General features: G+C 33.9%; 3 protein-coding genes across 3 annotated transcripts in view; 2 read left to right on the top strand and 1 right to left on the bottom strand.

Moving 5' to 3' along the window:
- HELRODRAFT_183377 (hypothetical protein) overlaps window positions 1-3,994 on the top strand; it is a gene marked incomplete at both ends in the record, with an annotated part of 15,450 nt that extends 11,456 nt beyond the window's left edge. The window contains 2 exons of the mRNA XM_009012407.1: window positions 2,035-2,232; window positions 3,913-3,994. Coding sequence (XP_009010655.1) covers window positions 2,035-2,232; window positions 3,913-3,994 — 280 coding nt within the window. The remainder of the gene's footprint in view (window positions 1-2,034; window positions 2,233-3,912) is intronic.
- Window positions 3,995-11,749: 7,755 nt separating this feature from the next.
- HELRODRAFT_194873 (hypothetical protein) lies at window positions 11,750-19,357 on the bottom strand (the record flags this gene model as incomplete). Its single annotated transcript, XM_009012406.1, has 13 exons — window positions 11,750-11,917; window positions 12,439-12,681; window positions 13,239-13,453; window positions 14,707-14,969; window positions 15,163-15,321; window positions 15,453-15,718; window positions 15,890-16,405; window positions 16,580-16,753; window positions 17,253-17,381; window positions 17,724-17,775; window positions 18,117-18,601; window positions 18,926-18,991; window positions 19,211-19,357. The coding sequence occupies 13 exons, from the start codon at window positions 19,355-19,357 to the stop codon at window positions 11,750-11,752; spliced, it is 2,883 nt and encodes a 960-aa protein (XP_009010654.1).
- A 2,791-nt stretch (window positions 19,358-22,148) lies between these two features.
- Window positions 22,149-22,349, top strand: HELRODRAFT_153341 (hypothetical protein; the record flags this gene model as incomplete). Its single annotated transcript, XM_009012405.1, has 1 exon — window positions 22,149-22,349. A coding segment is annotated over one exon (201 nt), but the record flags the coding sequence as incomplete, so codon positions are not given.
- Between the last annotated feature and the right edge of the window lie 151 nt (window positions 22,350-22,500).

Below are 22,500 nucleotides of genomic sequence, written 5' to 3'. Positions count from 1 at the left end.
GTGTGTGTGTGTGTTTGTGCGGTTGTCTATTTTGATAATGAAGATGCAATTGCAAAATTTGTTGGCTGGTTACATATATCCACATAAATAAGTCATAATGGATTTGTGTTTATTGGTAATGGCGTTGTTATTTGTCACCATGGTTTAGCTTGTTTTGTATGTCTATACATTCGTCAACTCATACATATGTTTTCTGTTATGTTTGTATAATATTTGTATTGGTATGTGTGTCTGTGTATGTGCGTATGTGTGTGTTTGTGTGTGTGTGTGTGTGTGTGTGTGTGTGTGTGTGTGTGTGTGTGTGTGGGTTTGTTTGTGCCCGGTTATTCGTCTGTATATGTGCGTATCTACGTCACATGTGACTGCGTGTTACACGCAAATGTTCTCTCCAATTAAGTTGCGTTTTTTTGTAACTGATGTTTCGCACGCATTTCGTTTGTTGTTGTTTTGGCTGGATTTTTTTTCAAATCAAAGCAACATTTTTTTTATCCTTTTATTTAGCAAAAACCAGGATATCAAATAAGCGAGCTTGTGCAGATCACCTTAACTAAAATTGCACAATTCAACAAAGCAACATTCACCTGATATAACATGTTATTGCGCGTTGTACAAAAAATTTTTTGTACAGATGTTGTTAAGCAATTCTCATAGAGAATGATGATTCATAAATTTCGATAAGTTAGAAAAAATTAGGGCAAATAGTTTTAAATAAGGTCAAAATGAGAAAATAGATTTTTATGTTTTTACCTCGCGACAGCCAATTAAATTCCATGCATACATATACGTGTGTGTGCGTGAGAGTATTTAAGAGTGTGCGTGCGTGTGTGTGTGTGTGTGTCTGTGTGTGTGTCATGAGAGAGAAAAAAAGAAAAATTTTGAGTGCGTGTGTGCGCGCGCGTGTGTGTGTGTGTGTAAAAAGTCGTATGTTGATGTTTTGTGGTGACATTTATGAGAGACAACTCCATCTTTACTCTTCTTTTGAAGTTTTTCTAATTCCACAAAATTCCCTTCCCACCCGGAATGTTTCATCACAATGGCAACTGCAGCTTTTCAACTGCTGTAATATCACAAAGCCTCAAGTTCTCTTACTAATCTCTAGAATGTGTGTGTTTATCGGAATGTATACGTTTGAGAGTGTGTTTGTATGTGTGTGTCTTGATATGTGCTTGTATGTGTTTTTGTTTGTATAAGTATATGTGTTTTTGGTACGTGTGTGTGTGTGTGTGTGTATGTATATATGTGTGTATGTATATTTTTTCACATTCATCAACCCATATATGTTTTGCATGTGTAACTGAAACATACACACACAATCACACACAATCACACACACACATTAATGTATGAGCATTTTTTCACATTCATCAACCCATATATGTGTGTACGTGTATCTGAAACACACACACACACAATCACACACACACACAATCACACACACAAACACAATCACACACTAATGTATGAGCATTTATGTATAAGTTTTAATATTTAAGTTCTGGTTATCACTGATAAATATTGATACTATATCAAAATTTATCGCTACGGATAAAGCACTAATGTTTACTTAAAATCTTAAAATATTTTTTAGTTAATGTGCCTGCTTCTACATATTTCTGTTTTATAAATCATTTTCAAGATGGTTTTAAACCCAGTTTAATACTGTAATATGTGAAAAAATATATATTTATATGGATATAGTTTTAATTTATTATAAGGCCACCAATATCAATTAAGAACTGATGTAATCAGATACATTATCAGCAAGGCTCATGCTAGCTTTACAGCAACAAGTGACAAATTGTAATGAAATTGAAGGAGCAGAAATTAATTCTTAGCGTTATTCATGTGGTTGAATGAAATAGAACATGGCATGGTTCATCCATTCGTTACGAATTAACGCTGCAATCTCCCATTACAAGGATCATCATCATCATCATCATCATCATCATCAGCGTCTCTAATATACTCAACATCGTTGTCATCATCGTTATCATCACCGTCATCATCATCATCACAAAAACTCAACAAAAACAGGCTCTACATAATTACTCGCAAAGAAAAACAGCCGAGCAAACAAAACGCACCCACTCTGGAGAACCAAGCCGCAGTAGAATTCGGCGGAAGTAGACTGCTAACCGGAAGTGGCAAGATGGCGTCCGTGGAAAATGGCGACGTGCATCCGGGCCCCATATTTTTGAGAAACGTGGTGAACAGAAACTATCGCTACCGATGGTTGGTGGCTGGTGGGACTGTTATATTCTGCATGACTGTTGTTGTCGTCGTGTCAGTTGTCTACAGTAACACCAGATGACTGTGATGGTGATGATGTTTGTGATGATGATGACTATGAAGATGGTGCTTGTGATGATGATGATGTTTGTGATGATGATGATGTTTGTGATGACTATTATTATTATCAACACCAAAATGATGACGATGATGATGATGATGGTGGTGGTGGTGGTGATGATGATGATGGTGGTAATGGTGACGATGATTATGATGATGAAGAAGATGTTGATGATGATTTTCAAGACTATTATTATCCTTGTGTGATGATGAGAATGATGATGTTGAAAAATGATGGTGGTTATATACGAAGCTATCCGGTTATAACTTTGCTTATTGCAGACTTTATATATAAAAACAAACCGGAAAAAATGACTGTTTCAAAACATTGACGGGGTCAATTGAGGTGGTGATGATGAAGATGAAGATGAAGATGAGGATAATGAGGATGATGAGGATGAGGATGATGACGACGACGATGACGACAACTTAGCATTGTAAATGATGATTTTTTTGACAATGGCGAAACTAATGCCAACAAATTACTTTCTACTTCCCGTTATGAAACGTATGCATGTACGTTTCATCATAGAAGCATCTTTGTTTGACATTCTTCCAAAATTGAATGAACCCCTGCAATATTATAAAAAAGGGGTGGCAAACTACGGCCCGCGGATCTATTTTATGCGGCCCGTCAGCCAGATATTATGACCAAAAATGGGCCAAAAAAAATTTTTCCTCGGGTCGAAAAAATTTGCTTTTTAAGTACATATGCGGCCCTTAAAAGGTAAAATAATTTTCAATGCGGCCCTCACAGCTGAAAGTTTACCCCCCCCCCGTTATAGAATAAAATATTTCTTAAAAATCTTACCACAATTTTTTCTGACATTTTTGATAACAAATGTTATGTACACACAAACACACGCACACACGCACGCACACACCACTCACAGACACACCACACGTACACACACACACACATTGTATTGTATATAGTTTTTGTATTGTATATATGATGATGACAAACATTTTATACTTAATGAAGTATGTACTTGAGAATGTGAAGCTGTAGATGTAACATATTATGTTTTTCAGAACAGATCATCTCCGTCATTTATACTCTATGTATAATATTTCATACTTTGCAAGTAAATTATTCGTATTTATTTATATATACTTAAACATTTATACAGATTATTTATACTCTATGTATAATATTTCATACTTTGCAAGTAAATTATTCGTATTTATTAATATATATTTAAATATTTATACAGATTATATATTTCTAGTTTTCAGTTTCAAATGTGTTGTAAATTTTTTTCCTTGCAATCTTTTACCACAGTTACATCCACCGAATAAATAATTAGAGGTGTTTGAGGAGGTTTTTCCATCCTGTAAATTTGGCCCTTGTAGTTTTAGTTATAATAAATTTAATAATAAAAATAATTTTAGGAAATAAATAGAAAGTAATTTTAAGAGAATAAAAAAATTTAATTTTAAAAAATAAATAATAATAATTTTAGAATAAAAATAATTTCAGAAAATAAACCAAAATAAAATAATAACAAATAATAGTTATAATAATAATAATAATAACAATAATTATTATAATAATAACAGTAATAATAATGAGAACTCTTTTGCCGGCCAAAAAATTCATGATGGAGTCGAAATAGTTCGAGATTATGAAGCATATAAATGAAAGAGTGAAGCTATATTAAAAACTATGACGAGTAGATTCAATTATAATTATAAAGTAAAATATAAGTTGAGGTATGAGTTTAAATATGAAATAATAATAATAATAATAATAAATACAAGGTAGGTGTGGGACAATAATTTTATTATTGTTATTGTTGATGTCATTACTTTAAAATTATCATTACAACTCATTTGTTGTTTTAATGTTATTGCCACAAATATTAATGTCTCATTTGAAGTCATATAAAGTTAGTATCATAATGTCATTGCCATTAAAAATGACGTCACCCTAATGTTAATGTCATTTTTAACGACATCAAAGGCTGTACTATGCACATCACACACACACACACACACACACACACTCACCACACACACATACACACACATTACAACAACAACACACACATTATGTACGGTACGCACAACAACAACAACACACACACAACAATACGTATCCAAGCACCGATAATCTTTGCGTTTAGGACAGTATTCGAACCACGCCAACGAGTAACACCAGCGTGAGACAAGGCACTCCTACCGACTGAGCTATCTCTTCAATCACCTTAACGTTATTTTCATCACTAATGACATCATATCAATGTTATAATGTTATTAATGTTATTGCACATCCACAATCTGACTGACCATCATTAGCATGTTCTAACACTTACATATGAATTTTTTATAACAATTGGCTTTGATGAAAAAACCTATCTGGCGAGGTTTATAGCATCACTGAGCGAGCATTTATTTCATTTTCATTTTGTAGAGAAAAAATCATAATAATTTAGAAATAATTTTTGTGTTTTTTATTACTATTATTATTAATAATATTATTATCATTATTAATATTATTTATATTATTATTATCATCGTATCATCTTTTTTATTTTGTTATCGTCATATGCATGAGTCAGGCTTCATCATCAGCCCTAGTGGCGACAAAATAATAATTTTGATCGCTATTATCATCATTGTAATCGTCATCACCATCATCATCTTATTATCATCATCATCTCATCATCATCTCATTATCATCTTTATCGCCATCATCATTATCATCATCATCATCATCTCATTATCATCATCATCACAATTTTCATCCCATTATTATCATCACCACCATCATCATCACCATCGTAATTATCATCATCATCATTGTTATCATCACCATTAGCACTATCATCATCATCATCTCATTATAAATCATGACTTCCTTTACTGCGGTCTGCTACTACTGAGGGGCTGTTTGTAAATCAGCTCCATCTTTTGAATGGATGGATGGATGGATGGACGGATGGATGGATGGATGGATGGATGGATGGATGGATGGATGGATGGATGGATGGATGGATGGATGGATGGATGGATGGATGGATGGATGGATGGATGGATGGATGGATGGATGGATGGATGGATGGACGGATGGATGGATGGACGGATGGATGGATGGATGGACGGATGGATGGATGGACGGATGGATGGATGGATGGACGGATGGATGGATGGACGGATGGATGGATGGATGGACGGATGGATGGATGGACGGATGGATGGATGGATGGACGGATGGATTGATGATTGGTTGGAAGCAATGAATGATTGGTATCTAGACGCATGGTTAACTAGCCAATTGAATTAATTGATACAAAATGATACATGGATACACAGAATAAAAGATAAAAACAGATGTATAAAAAGAGATATAGATGGATAGATTGATTGTAACAAAAAGTTTAAGAGACATATGAACACAGAACAATTGATTGATTACAAACAGCATGCATACAGCTGGTAACGGCTCCAAGATAAGAAGACCTCACAGGAATATATTTACAAATTTTAAATCCCAAAATGAACGCTAATGATTTTTCGACCAGTCTAGACTATTTTAAAACGTAAACATGCACCAAATGATGAGTACAAACGCTTCTGATGGTCAGACTCCGTAAGTGCAAAAGCACTTAACGCTAGATGTGATGAGTGCAGTTGCACTTGGCATCGGAAGTATGGGACATGCAGTGCAACTGTGTCTACCTGTATTGTTCCTGATTTCAGCTAGCAATTAAACCGCAAATTATTCCAATGTTAGTGGTCGTAAAGTAGAAAATTAGGCAAACAGGGCGGTAGAATGGTTGGCCTATTGCGCGTCAGTTCGCTGGTGTTTAGTCATTTTACAGTGATTGTAAGCTGAAGAAGATGATGACGGAGTCGGAGATTGTGATTAGGAGGTTAGTTGCTATGGAGACTATGATGGTGAAGAAAAAAGATGAGGACGACGACGATGACACGTTAATAACATTTTATAACTCCGATGCGAAATTAAATTATAGAAATGACGTACTATACACACATACCTGCGTACTTACACGCACGCACACACACACGTTTGACTATTCAGTGCCATTCATCATGTTTTGGTTTTAACACACATACGTACCCGTATATATATACACATAAATACACACACATACACACACACGTACACACACATAAATACACACACATAAATTATATATACACACATACACACACACACATAAATACACACATATATATACACACACACATAAATACACACACACACACATGAATACACATACTCACACACACACATACTCATATATTATATATACACACACACACATAAATACACACACACATACATAAAAATACACACAGTCGCAACTCTTAAGCAGAACTGGGTGTGTGCAAATTAACTTTGCGGCGGTATCTCGTGGCCCAACCTATTTCCATTTTTCCTTTTCTATGCAGCCTCTTTAAAATTTTGTCTTGGAAAATTTGCTCATTGCATTATCTTGCAGATTGTACTCTTGTATGTAGGTGCGTATCTTTGTATGCTTTTTGTATGTCTGTTTGTTTGTTTGCTTGTTTGTTTGTTTATTTGTTTGTTTGTTTGTTTGTTTGTTTGTTTGTTTGTTTGTTTGTTTGTTTGTTTGTTTGCTTGTTTGTTTGTTTGTTTGTTTGCTTGCTTGCTTGTTTGTTTGTTTGTTTTTTTGTTGTTTGTTTGTAGGTTTATTTGTTTGTTTGTTTGTTTGTTTGTTGTTTGTTTGTTGTTTGTTTGTTGTGTATATGTATGTATATTTGTATATATGTACGTATGTTTTTGGTTTATATGTATGCAATACATGTTTATATATTCATTTGTATGTTTTTTTGTGTTTTGGTTGGTTTAAATAATGGTGCTTCAGCATAATGGTAATAGTAGTAGTAGTAGTAGTGGCAGCAGCAGTAGTAGTAGCAGTGATAGCAGCAGTGGAAGTAGTATTAGTAAAATTATATAGTTTTAAATTCTTATGATTGCTTGTTTTATTTGTGGCCAGATGTTTTCAATAACCAATTAGATTTTTTTCAGGGCCTATTCATGCTCGAATGTATTTAGCTAACCAGTCATGTTTGTCAAATGTCTCTGCTCTTGTATATATTTTTGTATATGTTATTGTATCTCATTTTATGTTTTTATATGTTTTTGTATGTTTGTATATGTTTATGTATGTTTGTATATGTGTGTCAGTGAAATGTTAGTTCTACTTGTAAGTGTGTGTTGTTTTGTGTTTTTTGATTTGCACGAGTCGAATTGTATGCGTTGGTTTGCTTAAAAATTGGATGTTGTTGTAAAATGTTGTAAATTGTTGTAAAATGTTGTAAATTGTTGTAAAATGTTGTAAATTGTTGTAAAATGTTGTATGTTGTTGTTAAATGTTGTAAATTGTTGTAAAATGTAACATAATTTATATTCTTTTGAAATTTCGTCAACTTGCTTTTGACAAATATGAATAAATGTAAGATATGAAGATATAATGAATAAATTTGTGTGTCAAAAAACACATTCGAGCATGAAATAGGCCCTGAAAAAACCTTAATGATTATCAAAAACATCTGGCCACAAATAATACAAACTAATTTTACTTCAACTGATACTACTGCCACTACTGCTACCACAGCTACTACTACCACTGCTACTATTACTGCTGCTGCTGCTACTGCTACTACTGCTACCACTAAAACCTATGAGAAGTATTATGTTGTTTTAAATTATCAGGACCAAAATTAAGGTAGGGCCAGTGCCGCGTGATCTCTACAAAAAGATACTTTCCCCCAGACCCCAATGTTACTTTAATAAACTTTTACGTAACGAAAACTGGTTTTGAGGAAAAAATTGTGTAAAAATGGGGCAATTATGCAGAAAACGTTACTAAAATTTAACAAATTAGGGGCGTTCGCTAAATATTTCAAGGCCGCCACAAATAAATGAAAGGCCTCCATGAAAAAAATTTCCTCTACCCACTAAAAAGTTAGGGGGTGGTCTACACCACTGTTGCCCTGGAGCTTTTCTACTTGTTAATCCGGCCTAATGCTTTTCCGGTGCATCAATATTCTACGTATTCGTGACGTCACTCGCTTCATTCAACAATAAAATGTTTACAAGTTTTTTCCCGAATGAACTTGTCGTCGTCTTCTTCATCATCCTTATTTTAAAGTTGCTATTATCATCGCCATCATCATTTTCATCGTCATCTTCTTCATCATCATCTTCTTCATCTACTTCATCATCTTCATCTTCATCCTCACCATCATAATCTTTACCTTACTCATCATTTTCATCACCATCATCACCATCATCTTCTTCCTCACCCCTATCATCACCATGGCTGTACTTCATATCTTATGGCTCTCTAAACGATGGAGATTCATGAATATTTAATTAGTCACGTGTCATGTTGGATCCTCGGCCGAAAGCTGACCATGAAAATTTCACCAATAATATTATTATTATTGTTACAATTATTATTATTACTATTATTATTATTATTATTATTATGCGTACGTACGTACATACATACAAACATACATATATATAATTATAAATATATACATATGTATATATATATGTGTGTGTGTGTGTGTGTGTGTGTGTGTGTGTGTGTGTGTGTGTGTGTGTGTGTGTGTGTGTGTGTGTGTGTGTGTGTATATATATATATAGATAAAGAGAGAGAGAGAAATTTTTATATTGACGCGCGCGCACACATACACACACATATCGTAAAAATAAAATTGCTGAATAAAATATGAGTGATAATATCGCGGTATAATATGAAAAACTAATTATTTTATCAATAATAAGACAGTTAGGAAATAAAAATGCACGATTATGATTGAATTCTAGAACACATATCAAAGAAAGTAGAAATTAAATATGTCGAAGTGGACCAAAGTGATTTGATTCTATTTTCATGAATTAGGCGTCTTTTATTTTGAAAAATCTTGAAAAGAAAATATAATATGTGTAATAATTGTTTTCTTATATTATAATTGTCAAAATTTTTGTTGTGTACATGCTTCATTACAGCTACATCTTCAATCTATTTCATTGGCTACACATGTGAGACAAACACATAGAGTGCATGTAAACACATGTGAAACAACGTATCACACACATTTCAACCATTTCGTTTCCTTATTTGCATTTGTTATCACCGTTACTATGTTTTATAACAATTTAATTTTAAATTATTTATATTATTATAACAATTAATTGCACTGTTTTTTAGAGAATGATATTTGTTGTTGTGTTCGAGATGGTGTTTTAAAGGTGCTAGTTACAACCATATATGTATAGATTATGTGTGTGGTATGTTTGTGTGTGTGTGTGAGAGAGAGAGAGAGAGAGAAAGAGAAAGAGAGAATGTGTGTGTTGTGTATGTGCGTGTGTACGTGTGAATACATGCATTTCTGAACAATTGACAAATGTATATGCCATTTCTCTACATTAATGTGATAAGAATTGACAGATCTTCTAAGAGTTTAAAATTTTTGTGTATAAAATCAAACAACAAAATCATGTTACAGGCTGCCGAACATTTATAAACTCATTACCATTTCAAAAAAAGTATTTCTATCTACTAGTCAAACAAATCAGCTTCAAAGAAATTATTTTGGAATGCAATAACTTTTTCTACCGATTTAGATTAAATCTTAAATATCATATATATATTATATATATATTATATATATATATATATATAAACAGATGTTTACTAAACTAATTGTTTATATGTAAATCTATTTCGTGTCGTGTCCGTGAGAATTATTTTTATAAAAACCTAAAAATATTTGCTTTTTATATTTTTTGATTCAAAAAAAAATCTGGCACCAGCATCGCTTAGAGCCTAATACACAATTTTAAGATTAAAACGCGTTTTACGTGCTCGTGACTGGGTGATTTGTGTGTGTTTATCTTTTCAGCATGTGTGTGCGTGTGTGTGTGTGTGTGTGTGTGTGTGTGTGTGGTGTGTGTTTTTTATCTTTTCTATATGTGTGTAAATAGTGTTTTTAATAATATTTTCCTGAAAAAAAACTGTTTAATTTTTGAATAACTTTATTAGTAACTTGAGTTTTTCCTGTAAATTTCATGTGATTTTTTTCTCTATGTCAGTTCATCTTGTCTCATTATCCAAGATGATATTGGTTATTATTGTAAATGAGTTGTCTGTATAATTGTATGTGTAGTTGTATGAACGGTTGTATCTGTTGGTGTATGAACAGTTGTATGAACAATTTGTATTTGCAGTTTGTATGAGCACTTGTATGAACAGTTTGTATCTGCAGTTGTATGAACACTTGCATGAATAGTTGTATGAACAGTTGCATGTGCAGTTGTATGAACAGTTGTATAACAGTGAATGTGCGTGTTAGCATGTGCTAATTTGATCTGATTTTTATTCGAATTTCCTCTCAATGTTTAATAGATGATCTTATTTTGAAATAATTTGTTTCATTTTACAGAATAAATAAATAATATTTTCAATCATTCTTTTTCTCACCGGTAAAACAAAACACGTTTTACGATTATTTTATATTTTTTCATTTTATTGATCAGAAAGTGCTGAGAGCCTTAGGGCTTACACTACCTCCACAATACAAATTCACGATAAGGTCAAGGCTCTCTATATATAACTTGATGTTAAAATATCCTATATGTTTACGAGATAAAAATTTTAAAGAAAAAATTTTTGTGAAGGATTTATGTTGAAAAATGTTTGTCTTTCTTCTGCTGTTTCCATAAAAATAAAGTTGATATGAATGCTAAAAAAATGACATCAATGAGAATAAATTTAAAATATGAAATGTGAATTCATTTTGTAAAAATCACCTTTGTAATTTTATTATTCAGAAAAAGTTAAAATACATGCGTGTGTGAGTATTTTGGGGTGTAGTGTGTAAATTAGAGTGTGTGTGTGTCTGTGTCTGTGTGTGTCTGTGTGTGTGTGCGCGTGTGGTGTGTGTGTGTGTTTGTGCGTGTGTGTGGTGTGTGTGTGTGCGTGAAAAACGAGTCCTATTAACTTGTTTATTCAAACTGTGTAATGCCTTTGAAAAAACTAAACAAAAAAATATCTATAAACCGGTTTAACAAAGATTTACATAAAAAAACTTAATTTAATATCACTACAAAATAACATAACTTCGTGTTGTACCTACACTCAAAAATTTTTCAATAAAAATTTTAAAATATCTTTATATAATAATATAACAAAGAGAGAGAGAGAGAGAGAGAGAGAGAGAAACAGAATCTAATCTAAGATCATTGACGGATCCAAAATTTTGCACTTTTGCACTGAAGGGCTGATTAAAAAGTTTTCTAAAACTGATGATCCACTTTTGCTGAATCCCGTAATTTTCATTCAGTCCCATTTCGGTGGAGAAGAGTATTTATCAAAAATTCTCAAGTAAATTAGCTTTCTTTTGCTAAGTTGAAGCCGTTCCGTTTCAATGTTTCCCTTGGGAAGGTGATTTTCAACACTCTTACCTCTTTTGTTGCTATATAATACACGGTATCTTCATTATTTTCCTCTTTCATGATCCGGTGTGATGGGATGCATTCCTGCAAATTCTGCGCTGCCTATGTTCTTGCGAAACATAGCTAAAATCACGTTTGAATGAATGTGCGGTCTTGTGGTTTTTGTTTAGATATGTGTAACATTTTTTTTAAGATTATGATTGATTATTATGAGTTAAAAACATTTCACACACACACATTTTAAAATGAAATATTAATTGATTGATTAATTAAATGGAATAGAATAAAAAGTCAGATGAATTAGTGAATGATGGAATAAGTTAATGAAAGAATGAGCTCTTCCGACAGAGAAGTATCTGAATGAAGTTTCAATAAAACAAATGAATGAATGAGAAATCGATGAATGTACAAATGAATGAAGGATTGAGTTAATGAATGAATGAAGCAAATAAATAAAATCGATCGAATGAATTAATTGGTAAACAGAATAAATGAAGCACGAACGAACGAACGAACGAACGAACGAACGAACAAATGAATGAATTAATGAACAAAAAATAAAAAACAAAACAAAAAAATAAAAAAATAAGTGCCCAAGTACCAAACAGCCTCTCCTCTCAAACCGATGTGGTCTCATAAACTCTATCGATATGGAGGGCGGGCAACGACTCTGGCTCCACAAATTTATAGACTCTACTCTCTGAAGAGTCATTAGTGGTGGTTTTGTTGTTGTTGTGGCTAGTGTGGCTGGTGGTGGTTGTTGTCTTCAAGTTAGCAGCTACGTCTTGAAGTTCCAGATCCATGTTTGTCTTTTTCCTAATTTGAAACTTCCTCTTCCTGTCGTATCCGGCTGGTCTGAATACTTGCTGTTTGTTCATGTTTGTTTGTAGGCTTGTTTGTTTGTTTGTTCGTTTGTTCGTTTGTTTTTTTGTTTATGTGTTTGTTTCTTTTGGTTGAAAAATTTGTTTGTGTGTTTGGCGTTAGTTAATTTTGTTCCATATTTTCAATTCACGTTTAATTTCAACCCAGACCTATTTTTTTCTTTTTAAGTGATAATCTTTTTGAAAATTGTGATTACAGCAAGCAAACTGCTTTCTAACAAGTGATTATAATCATCCAAAAGATTTACCCGCTATCTAAAAGGCGTATATAACAAAATAGCGATTCCAGATTTATATTTCGTACTTTCTTTTCTGTAGAGTTTATAATTAAACGCTTCTTCTGTGTGGCTGTGTTGGTTTGTGTGTGCGTGAATCTGTCTTAGTAAGTGTGAATGTATGTGTTGTTTTTATTGGTATTTTCATTTTATTTACTTACAAACAAAAAATCAGTAAAATACAATGAAAAAACCTTACCGGAAAATTAAAAAAAAAACTAAAATTAAAAACCTATAAATAAAAATGCAAAAACCCAACTCCCTTACCAAAACTTCATCACTTGGCTCCTCTATGATTTGGAGTACATGCAGGTTCGTACTCTGGACCAGCCCCGTCTCACCAGTGATGATGTTGGTGCAGTGGCAAGCCGCGCAAGGGAGGGCTTCTTCAGTAGCTGGTCTCGTTAGCTGTAGTAAGTCACCCTCTATTATTGTCAGTGTGGAATCCGCCGTGATTGCTGTTGTTGATTTGTTGCCGACACCTAAGGTTGAATGCGTGTGTGTGTGTGTGTGTGTGTGTGTGTGTGTGTGTGTGTGTGTGTGTGTGTGTGTGTGTGTGTGTGTGTGAAATGTTTTAAGCCCATAAAATTGAACAAGTTATCTAATGAATAACCATTTTGTAACCATGCTCTGTAATATATCTTTGCAAATTGGAAGACTTTTCGAAGAAGCATGTGACACAAGCTCATAATAATAATGATATATGTTCTGTATAGTCAGAGAGCAAATGTATGCGTTCATTTGTATTTATACCTTATATAATAAACAAAACGAAATTTCATTTAGTAACAGAAATCCCCATGAGAAATAATTGCGGCAAATTCGACCGGAGTAAAATTTGAAAAATTTATAAAATCCGACCGGCAAAAACGCAGCCAAACATGTCAGTCATGTGATGTGCGAATGATTAAGAGTGTGGTCTCTTTGATGAATTGAAGTGGGAAAACGTCGTAAATTGATAAGAAGCGGACGAATGGATGTTCAGTGGTGCGTCATAGCAATTAATGACTAGATGGAGGAAGGCTTCAGTTGAAATTGCAAGAAAGATGGGTGGATATGATGTCGTGTGTATTGAAATCTTTCCAACCGTGAGAGAGTTAACAAGGTTTTTGAGTCTCTTTTTAATGAGAGTTGGCGAATTTTAATCAATTTTTTAAATAATAAATTATTTAATTCGTAAAATTAATTAATTTTAAAAAAATATTTAAATAAAACTTATTAAAATTGTATTGAGAATTTATAAGTTGTGTTTGAATTTATTTTTTTGCGGTTTTGTTGTGATTGAAAATTATCCAATTGAAAATTTCACAACTTACAATTGCAGAAATGTGAGCACAACGACACAAACGCAAATAAAGACGACACCAACATCGTGGAAAATATCCCAAATGATAGCATATCATCTTCATTTATGATATGCCACTAAGGATAACGTATCATTTTCATTAATGATACAGTGTATTATTAACGTTTCAGGATACAAAACATGGAAATATGTAGCACTTTGAAATCATCACCCTTTTCTATTTAATTGCCACATATGACGACGCCGTTAACAAGTTAATCGGGAAAAATTTTTCAACATTTTTATTAAACTTGCGAAAAAAACTGCCTCAACATAATAAAAAACAACATAAACAACAATAACGTAAACATTAACAACATAAGTAACAACAACATGGATAACTAAACAACCTAGACAACCAAAACAACAACAACGACAGACAACAGCAACCTGCTTTCGCTAGTGCCCAAGTTGATCGTTGCGTGAGACCGTTGCGAAAATGTTCGATCAGTTGCTGCAACTCAGTTGCATCGTAACTGAAAAACTTCAACAACGTGCCGTCAACAAACAACAGAGTTAGAATTTTGTTGTTGCTACTGCTGTTTCTCCTTGTACTTCCTACTATGTTGTTGGTCGAACTGAGTGTTGTTTTTGGTTGGTTTGGAAGTTGAAGTTGGTCGTTTGCTTGGTCAACAGTTTCGGTTTCTTTAGAACTGAAAAGATATCATTTCGCAATATAATTAAATACCTAAACTAATTTCTTGGCTATTTCAAGTGGTTTTGTACGAGTTAATCGTTTTCCAGACGTGTATGTAACCTTTGTAGCAATAGTTAAAAATTGACAATTCTGTCAAATCAGTAATACTATCAAGCGTGCGAACTTTCAGAAATGAATAAGGCAGCTACCTCGCACTGAGAATAGAAGTGATCTTGAAGTACTCGGCCTGGAACAAAGCCTCTCCAGTCGCACCACTGAAGACAATCACTCCGTCAGAGTTCACGCCAAACAGCAGCCTCTGATGACCTCGAAAGTGGAGTCCTTCAATCCGCTTAATGTCGAATGTTCTAAAGGGTTGAACAATTACTCCTCGTTTTTATTTTTTATAAATTTGGACTTTATGGCTAAAAATTAGAAAAATTAAAGTTTGAAATAAATAATTTTTTGACGATTTTTCTCCAAAAAAATCATTACCAACCTCGTAAAATTCCTACACCACTTTTTTTTCGCCACCAGAACCATTTCGGCCTTGACGTATTCTTGAGAGGGTTTTTCCTCAATGTCAAAAAGGGTATTATGGTACTTCACGACCACTTTCACCCAGTTTTTGACGTTGTTTTGTTGGCCCTGAAGCCAGGAAGGTGGGATGTAGGAGCGGATGACCGAGTTGAGACCGGATTCCGTTATCCCACCACCATAGTCGATGTAGTACTGACGAGCAGCCAGTGCAGCGACTTCATAACCCTGGTGTTTGATTGGTTGTTTGTTGGGTTGGCTGGTCGGTCGGTTTACGTATGTCATTTAATTGAAATGGTTTCAAATTTGTCAACTCGTTAACAGTTTTATTCCATTCGTGATGATAAAACATATTCCATGAAGTGAAAAATATCCGACAAATAAGCACTTGCATCTTACCGCCTCGCAGACGTACTCCCCCAGCATGATCCCTCTACAAATCTGGGCATAACAGAGATGTGCTGCCACCGGATCTTCAGTGACGTCATCTTCCCAGGGCGTGAAAATTTCCTTCCTTACGAACAACTTCCAGCAGGGATTGTAGTTGTTGCCATCTTTGAGGGAATAATTGAAATTATCGAAGGTGTTGTTGTTGTTTGAGAGTCCATTTGACTGACCAATGTAGTTACTGCTGTTGCTGTTGTGAAATGTGTTTGTTGTTGATTTGTCTGGGCAATTGTTATTGTTAACGTTGTTGTTGTTGTTGTGGATGTTGTTACCGTTAACCGTGCCGTTTCGACTACTGATTGTTTTCCGGTTAAGTTTTTGAGCGATGTTCGTAGCGAAGTTGATCCAGCCGGCATATTTGTTGTTGCCGGGTGTGAAGGAGGTCGTTGAGGACCGCTCCCGCTCGATCTGCTCACATCGAGATACGGAATCGAATATTTTGTCGCTAGACCAGCCCAGTGAGATGATCTGTGTATGTGTGCATGTGTGTGTGTGTGTGTGTGTGTGTGTGTGTGTGTGTGTGTGTGTGTGTGTGTGTGTGTGTGTGTGTGTGTGTGTGTGTGTGTGTGTGTGTGGGAGAATATAACTTATAGTTAGCAATATTTCTGTGTTTGCACACATTCGAATTGCCACTCGACCAACCTTTTCCTTCATAGCGATATAAACAGAGAAGCCGAATTTTTGCTGTAGATTCATCTTAGTAGCCACAACGTCGACGACTTCATCGGCTGTGGTGCTCGCGTCGACTTCCTCATTTAACACAGTTCCATCCATCAGGGTTATTTGGATCTCTAGCGACGATTTCTCCTCTACCGACTTAATTTTTTAATTTTTATTTACTGATTTTAATTTTAAAATCGCAAAAAAATTGAAGATTTCTTTGGGGTTTTTGCATGTAAGTGGATGATGCATTTGTTCAAACGCTTTATACGTTTAAATTTTCTCTATTTCGAGCGATATTTTTCAATAAATATTTAAACAGATAAAAAACTTCCTAGCAGTTTTCTAAGTTTAAATAAAAATATTTATAATCAATACGTTTTATAACACAGTTAACAATACATCAGACATTTTTTAAGAAGCTATATTTTAATTATAGAAATGGCCTAAAATGCCGAGATGGCGAGATTTTCTAAAGGTTAGCTGGAATGTTGAAGTGAATAATCAATTCGATTGCAAAAATAACCGGCCCATTACATGCAATGTTTGGGATGCGTTGATTTGATACCCGTAAGAATTACTAAAATAAGAATTTTACTGTACATAGAAATGTAAATTGTAATTGTAAATACACAAACACAATGCCCCAACCGACTTTGTATTCAAGAAAAGATGGCGGTTGAAACCTCTGCCCCTTCAAGATCGTCCTCATCACCACCCTCTTCAGCGTCGGCACCATGGTGGCAGGCCCGTCGTCAATGAACCTGGCTAGGTAGAGTAACATCTGGGAAATTTTTTGTTTGGGGTTTTGTTAACAAACAAAATGTACTTTTGTCAGTTGTTTTGCTGTTGAATTGTTTAATTTAGTTGAAATTAACTTTTCGAACTTTTTTTTCAATTTAAAATATTTTTTTTATTTAATTTCATATAACTAATATTAGGTAATCGTGAGATTAAAAAAAATAATGTCGTTTATTGAATTATATTCTTAAAATGTAATACATCTAGAAATATTTCTTCAGCTTTAGTTAGCTGATAGTGGAATGCATGAAATTTTATTTCAAAGAAGAATACATCGGTTGTACCTCATAGGAGTGTGAAATATTATATTAGGGCCCTAATATACCTGCGGGCTAGGCAGAACAACACCGATCATCAACAGTAGCAGGTTGTATGCCCTGGTCTGAAGTTTTTTGTTGCTCGTCTCCAAGTTGACCAGTTTGTAGATCATGCAGAATAACTCGTCTCTTAAACAATTATCCAATCAATCAATCAATTAGTTGGTTAATTTGTTGACCAATTAATTAATTAATCAATCAATCAATTAAATATACACTCAATTATATAACAAATTAATCGACCGGTTGGTCGGTTCGTCAGCTCAATTAGCCAATCAGACAATCAGCAAATCATTCAGTAATTAAGGTCAGCTCAATTAGCCAATCACTCAGTAATTAAGTCAGTTAGTCAATTAGGCAGTCAGCCAATCAAACAATCAATCAAATAAACATTAACAAACTTCATTTGCGGATTCATGATCGCAAACCCAACGATGTACTGGACTTGATCGAACGCCTCGCTGATTGGACAGTTGTTCGTGACGTCACCGCTGACGTTGCTGTCGTTACTCAGGCTATCATTATCAGTACTTCCGTCCTTATTTGTACTAGTAACAGTATTGTTGTTGTTGTTGTCGTTGTTGTTGTTGTCATTGTTGTTGTTGTTGTTATTTGTGTTGTTTTCATTGTCGTGCAGGTCACTGTTGATTCCAAAGAAAATATTTTTCAGCGGAGTTCTCGAGAAGTTTTTCAACGTACCAAGTTTGAAACTTTTTTTAAATTTAGTCGAGTTAATGTTGCCGTTATTGTTGTCGTTGTTGGTTATGTTGTTATTGTTGTTGTTATTGGTGTTGTTGTTTGCGTTGTTGTTGTTCTTTTTACTTTTGCTGACTGTTTTGTTTGCCTTTCCGCGTAACGAACCACTCATTGATATGGATTCGAGGTTCTGTGGGTGTTGTTAATGTCACCATTGTTGTTGTAGTAGTTGTTGTTGTTGTTGTGGTTGTTGTTGTAGTAGTTGTTGTTGTGTTTGTTGTGGCGGTTGTTGTTTTTCATGATTGAAAAGATTACAGCAACTACAATTATTCTAAACGTCGAATTGTAATTAGAATAATGCTGGCTATGTTTTTATAAATATATAAATATACGTGTTTATATATAATTATAAAACTTGACATTGTATTTAACGAGAGAGAGAGAGAGAGAGAGAGAGAGAGAGAGAGAGAGAGAAAGGTAGAGAATAGGAGAATAGTACTAGCAAACAGCTAACATCTTCATCGATATCTTCATCAGCCTCGCTTAGAATATTTCTTCTTAATTTCATTGTACCTGTCATCTGGTGGCGGTGAAAATAAATTAAATTTTAGTAATAACAATAATAATAATAATAATAATAAATAAATAAAAAAATAAGAAGAAAGAGGAGGAGGAGGAAGAGGAGGAGGAGAAGAAGAAGAAGAAGAAGAAGAAGAAGAAGAAGAAGAAGAAGAAGAAGAAGAAGAAGAAGAAGAAGAAAAATAGCAGCAAGACCGTTTTCTTCGATAATGTTCCAGACTTCTTCATCGCTATTGTTCCAGATGTTTTTAGCGGTTTCGTGTAACTTCTTACCAAATTGCAGACTTTGGTTAATATCTATAATGGTTCGTTCGTTTGTTTGTTCTTGTTCGTTCATGTTTGATCGTGTTTGTGCCAGAGGCGTCATTTGGGGGGAGGCAGGGGGGGCAATTGCCCCCCCCCCCAAGAAATCAAAATTCTAAATTTTTGCTGTACGAAATTATTATGACAAAATTGCAAACACTATAAAATAATTATATAAAATTAATTTATTATATATACAAAATATTGTGCTTTTTGAATTTTTAAATGTCAAGCGCTATACAATTTATTTCATTTGTTCCTACAATAATTTATGTTCTGTTTAAAAAAAAACCCTTGTGTTGTCGCCATATTAACTGTCGCGTTCGCTGTTATTAATGTTATTTTGATTTAGTTGGAAGTCAATTTATATCATTTTTTAGGATAAAGAGTGAAGGTGAGTTTGAATACAAATTGTTTCAGTTTCGTTAATAAATTTGATCAAACTACTAATCAATAATAAATGATTAAATTAAATTAATTATCAATGATATAAAAAATATTTTAAATCATCAAGTTGGTAAGTCAAATAACAATAACTATTTTTTCTGGATATTGTAATAAATTTTATAAAAAGTTTAGATTATATTGTAGAAAGATGTCAGCTGGAAATGAATTACCAAAGAAAAAAATTAAACAAGCAAGGATGGATTTCTTTGTCTTGACTGAGGCAACCACATCAAATTCAAAAAACACCACAGACGGTATTTAAATTTAATTAACAATTGTACATTATTTTTGTAGAAAGTTATAAATAGTTTTGATATTTGTAGATTGTAAGAGAGATAGCTCACAGTCAGAAGTGATGTTGGTAGAGGTAGCTGAACAAACAGGAGGTATGAGTATTCCTGGTAGACATATGATAAAATTATTAATCTCATTTCATTGGCTTTGTAATAATGTTTAATGATTTTCTTTTCAGAGTTTTGCATCATCAGATAAAAAACTAGTTTGTGATATTTCATCTTCCCCAAATGTTGATCCCATCCAACTTTCCATACAGCAATGGAAGGCGTTTTTCTTCAAACTGGTATAACAAGTACACATGGATTGAATATTCGGTAATGCATGACTCAGTTTACTGTTATGCTTGTCGTCACTTTGTTTCGTATATTACCATAAAAGGGGAAAATATTGGTCATGTTGCTTTTGTTGATTATGGAATTCGAAAATGGAAAGATATTGGACAATTGCTGAAAAAACATCATGGATGCCAAAAACATCATAATGCAATAATAGCTTGGACAAACAAACAGTTGATAAAGCAGAATCCCAACTTGTCTATTGCTACAACTATTAATTCAAGTAGACAAGAAGAAATTGAAGAAAATCGTAAGCACATTTACTATTTGTCTTTAGCTATTTTATATTTAACTCGACAAGGTCTACCTCTAAGAGGACATAATGAAACAGAATCATCTGCAAACAAGGGAAACCTTATGGAATTGTTAGACACATTCACAGTTTTTGCTCCAGAACTTAAAAACAAGCTTCAACGTCGTTACGGTCATTACACTTGCCCTGAATACCAAAATGATATAATCCATTGTTTAGCGCAACAGTTGCGAATCAATATAGTAAAAAAAGTCAGGTATTGGTCAATACTTGTTGATGAAACCAAAGACGTATCCGGGAAGGAACAGCTCAGTTACGTCATAAGATATGTTGATAATGGCGTCATCAATGAAAAACCACTTGGAGCGTATTACATGCATCAGGTAGATGCTCTTCATCTAACATCGTCTATCATTGATATTACTGATGAGTTTAAGTTGAATTGGAACCACCTTGTTGCTCAATGTTACGATGGGGCTTCAGTGATGAGTGGTGCACACTCCGGTGTCCAAGCCCGAATTAAGGAAAAAGCCCCACAAGCAATTTATGTTCACTGTCACGCACATCGCCTGAATTTGGTTTTAGTACAGACTGTTAGAAGCATCAGTGAGTTTAACGCACTTTTTTCAACAGTCCAACAGCTGTACGTATTTATATCTCAAAGCAATGTTCGTCATGAATTGTTCATGCAGATGCAAAAAAACAAAACCTTCAAATTCTCGAGCTTGAACGTCTAGTTGATACTCGTTGGTCCTATTGGTACCGATCAGTTCACAAAATTAAATTACGCATAGAGGCAATAATACAAACTCTTCTATTAATTGAAAACCAGAACGATAGTGTAGCGGCTGCAGAAGCTAGAGGCTTGCTTGTAAATATTAAACGTTGGAACTTTTGCGCTATTTTGATCAGCATGGATACAGTTCTGTCAACTGTCCACTGTCTTTCACAAGAACTACAAAAAAGCAACATTGACTACGTGGCAGCAAGTGGTTTAATACAGGCTTGCAAAACCACATTTACAAAATTTCGTTCTGATGAATCTTGGGAAGAAATAGCTAAACAGACTGACAAATTATGTGATATAACAGGAAGAAAAAAATTTACGTAATTCAACCGTCAGTTCAATTTATGATGCATTTCATGTTTTGTCATCAGTTGGACGGAGGCATCAAACCACAGAATGTTTACGTAAATCATTTAAAGTAGATATGTTTTTTGCAACATTGGACAAAATGTTAAATGAATTTGATAAGCGGTTTACAGAAAATATTGAAGTCTTGAGAGCTACTTCAGTTTTCAATCCATGCCTTGAAAAAACATTTTTAAATGAAAAACTTATATACATTCTAGCTGACCACTACCAAACTGCAGGAATTGACAAACAAATTCTTGAATCAGAAATTAAAACAGCCAAAGCGCTTATAGATAATCAACCACAAAAACCAAACAACATTGAATTGCTTCACGACATGTTGGCGGCAACACCGAACACATTTGGAGAATTGTTGTCGTTAATTAACATTGTTTTAACAATTCCTTTAGCAACAGCTTCAAATGAACGAATGTTTTCTACCCTCAGCCGAGTTAAAAATTATTTAAGAAGTAGTTGTGGTGATGAAAGACTAAGCGATCTGTTAGTTCTTTTTTGTCTGACTGAAGACGCAAAAAACATAAATCTGTGGAAGGTGGTGACTGAATTTGCAAAAATGAAGCCTCGTAGATACCCACTGATCCATTAATTTAAATATTTCAAACAATTGGACGCAGCAACGTACAGTTTTCATATTTTTTAATGTACTTATAACACTTAACTTAACTATAATAACAATGTTCATAATGAGAATAACGTTTTGGTACATTTGGATGCATTAT

Source organism: Helobdella robusta, assembly GCF_000326865.2.
Source record: "Helobdella robusta unplaced genomic scaffold HELROscaffold_105, whole genome shotgun sequence".
In the NCBI taxonomy this organism is placed as follows: domain Eukaryota; kingdom Metazoa; phylum Annelida; class Clitellata; order Rhynchobdellida; family Glossiphoniidae; genus Helobdella; species Helobdella robusta.
The sequence above is the reverse complement of the archived record's forward strand: the minus strand, read 5'-3'. Positions and strand labels throughout refer to the sequence as shown.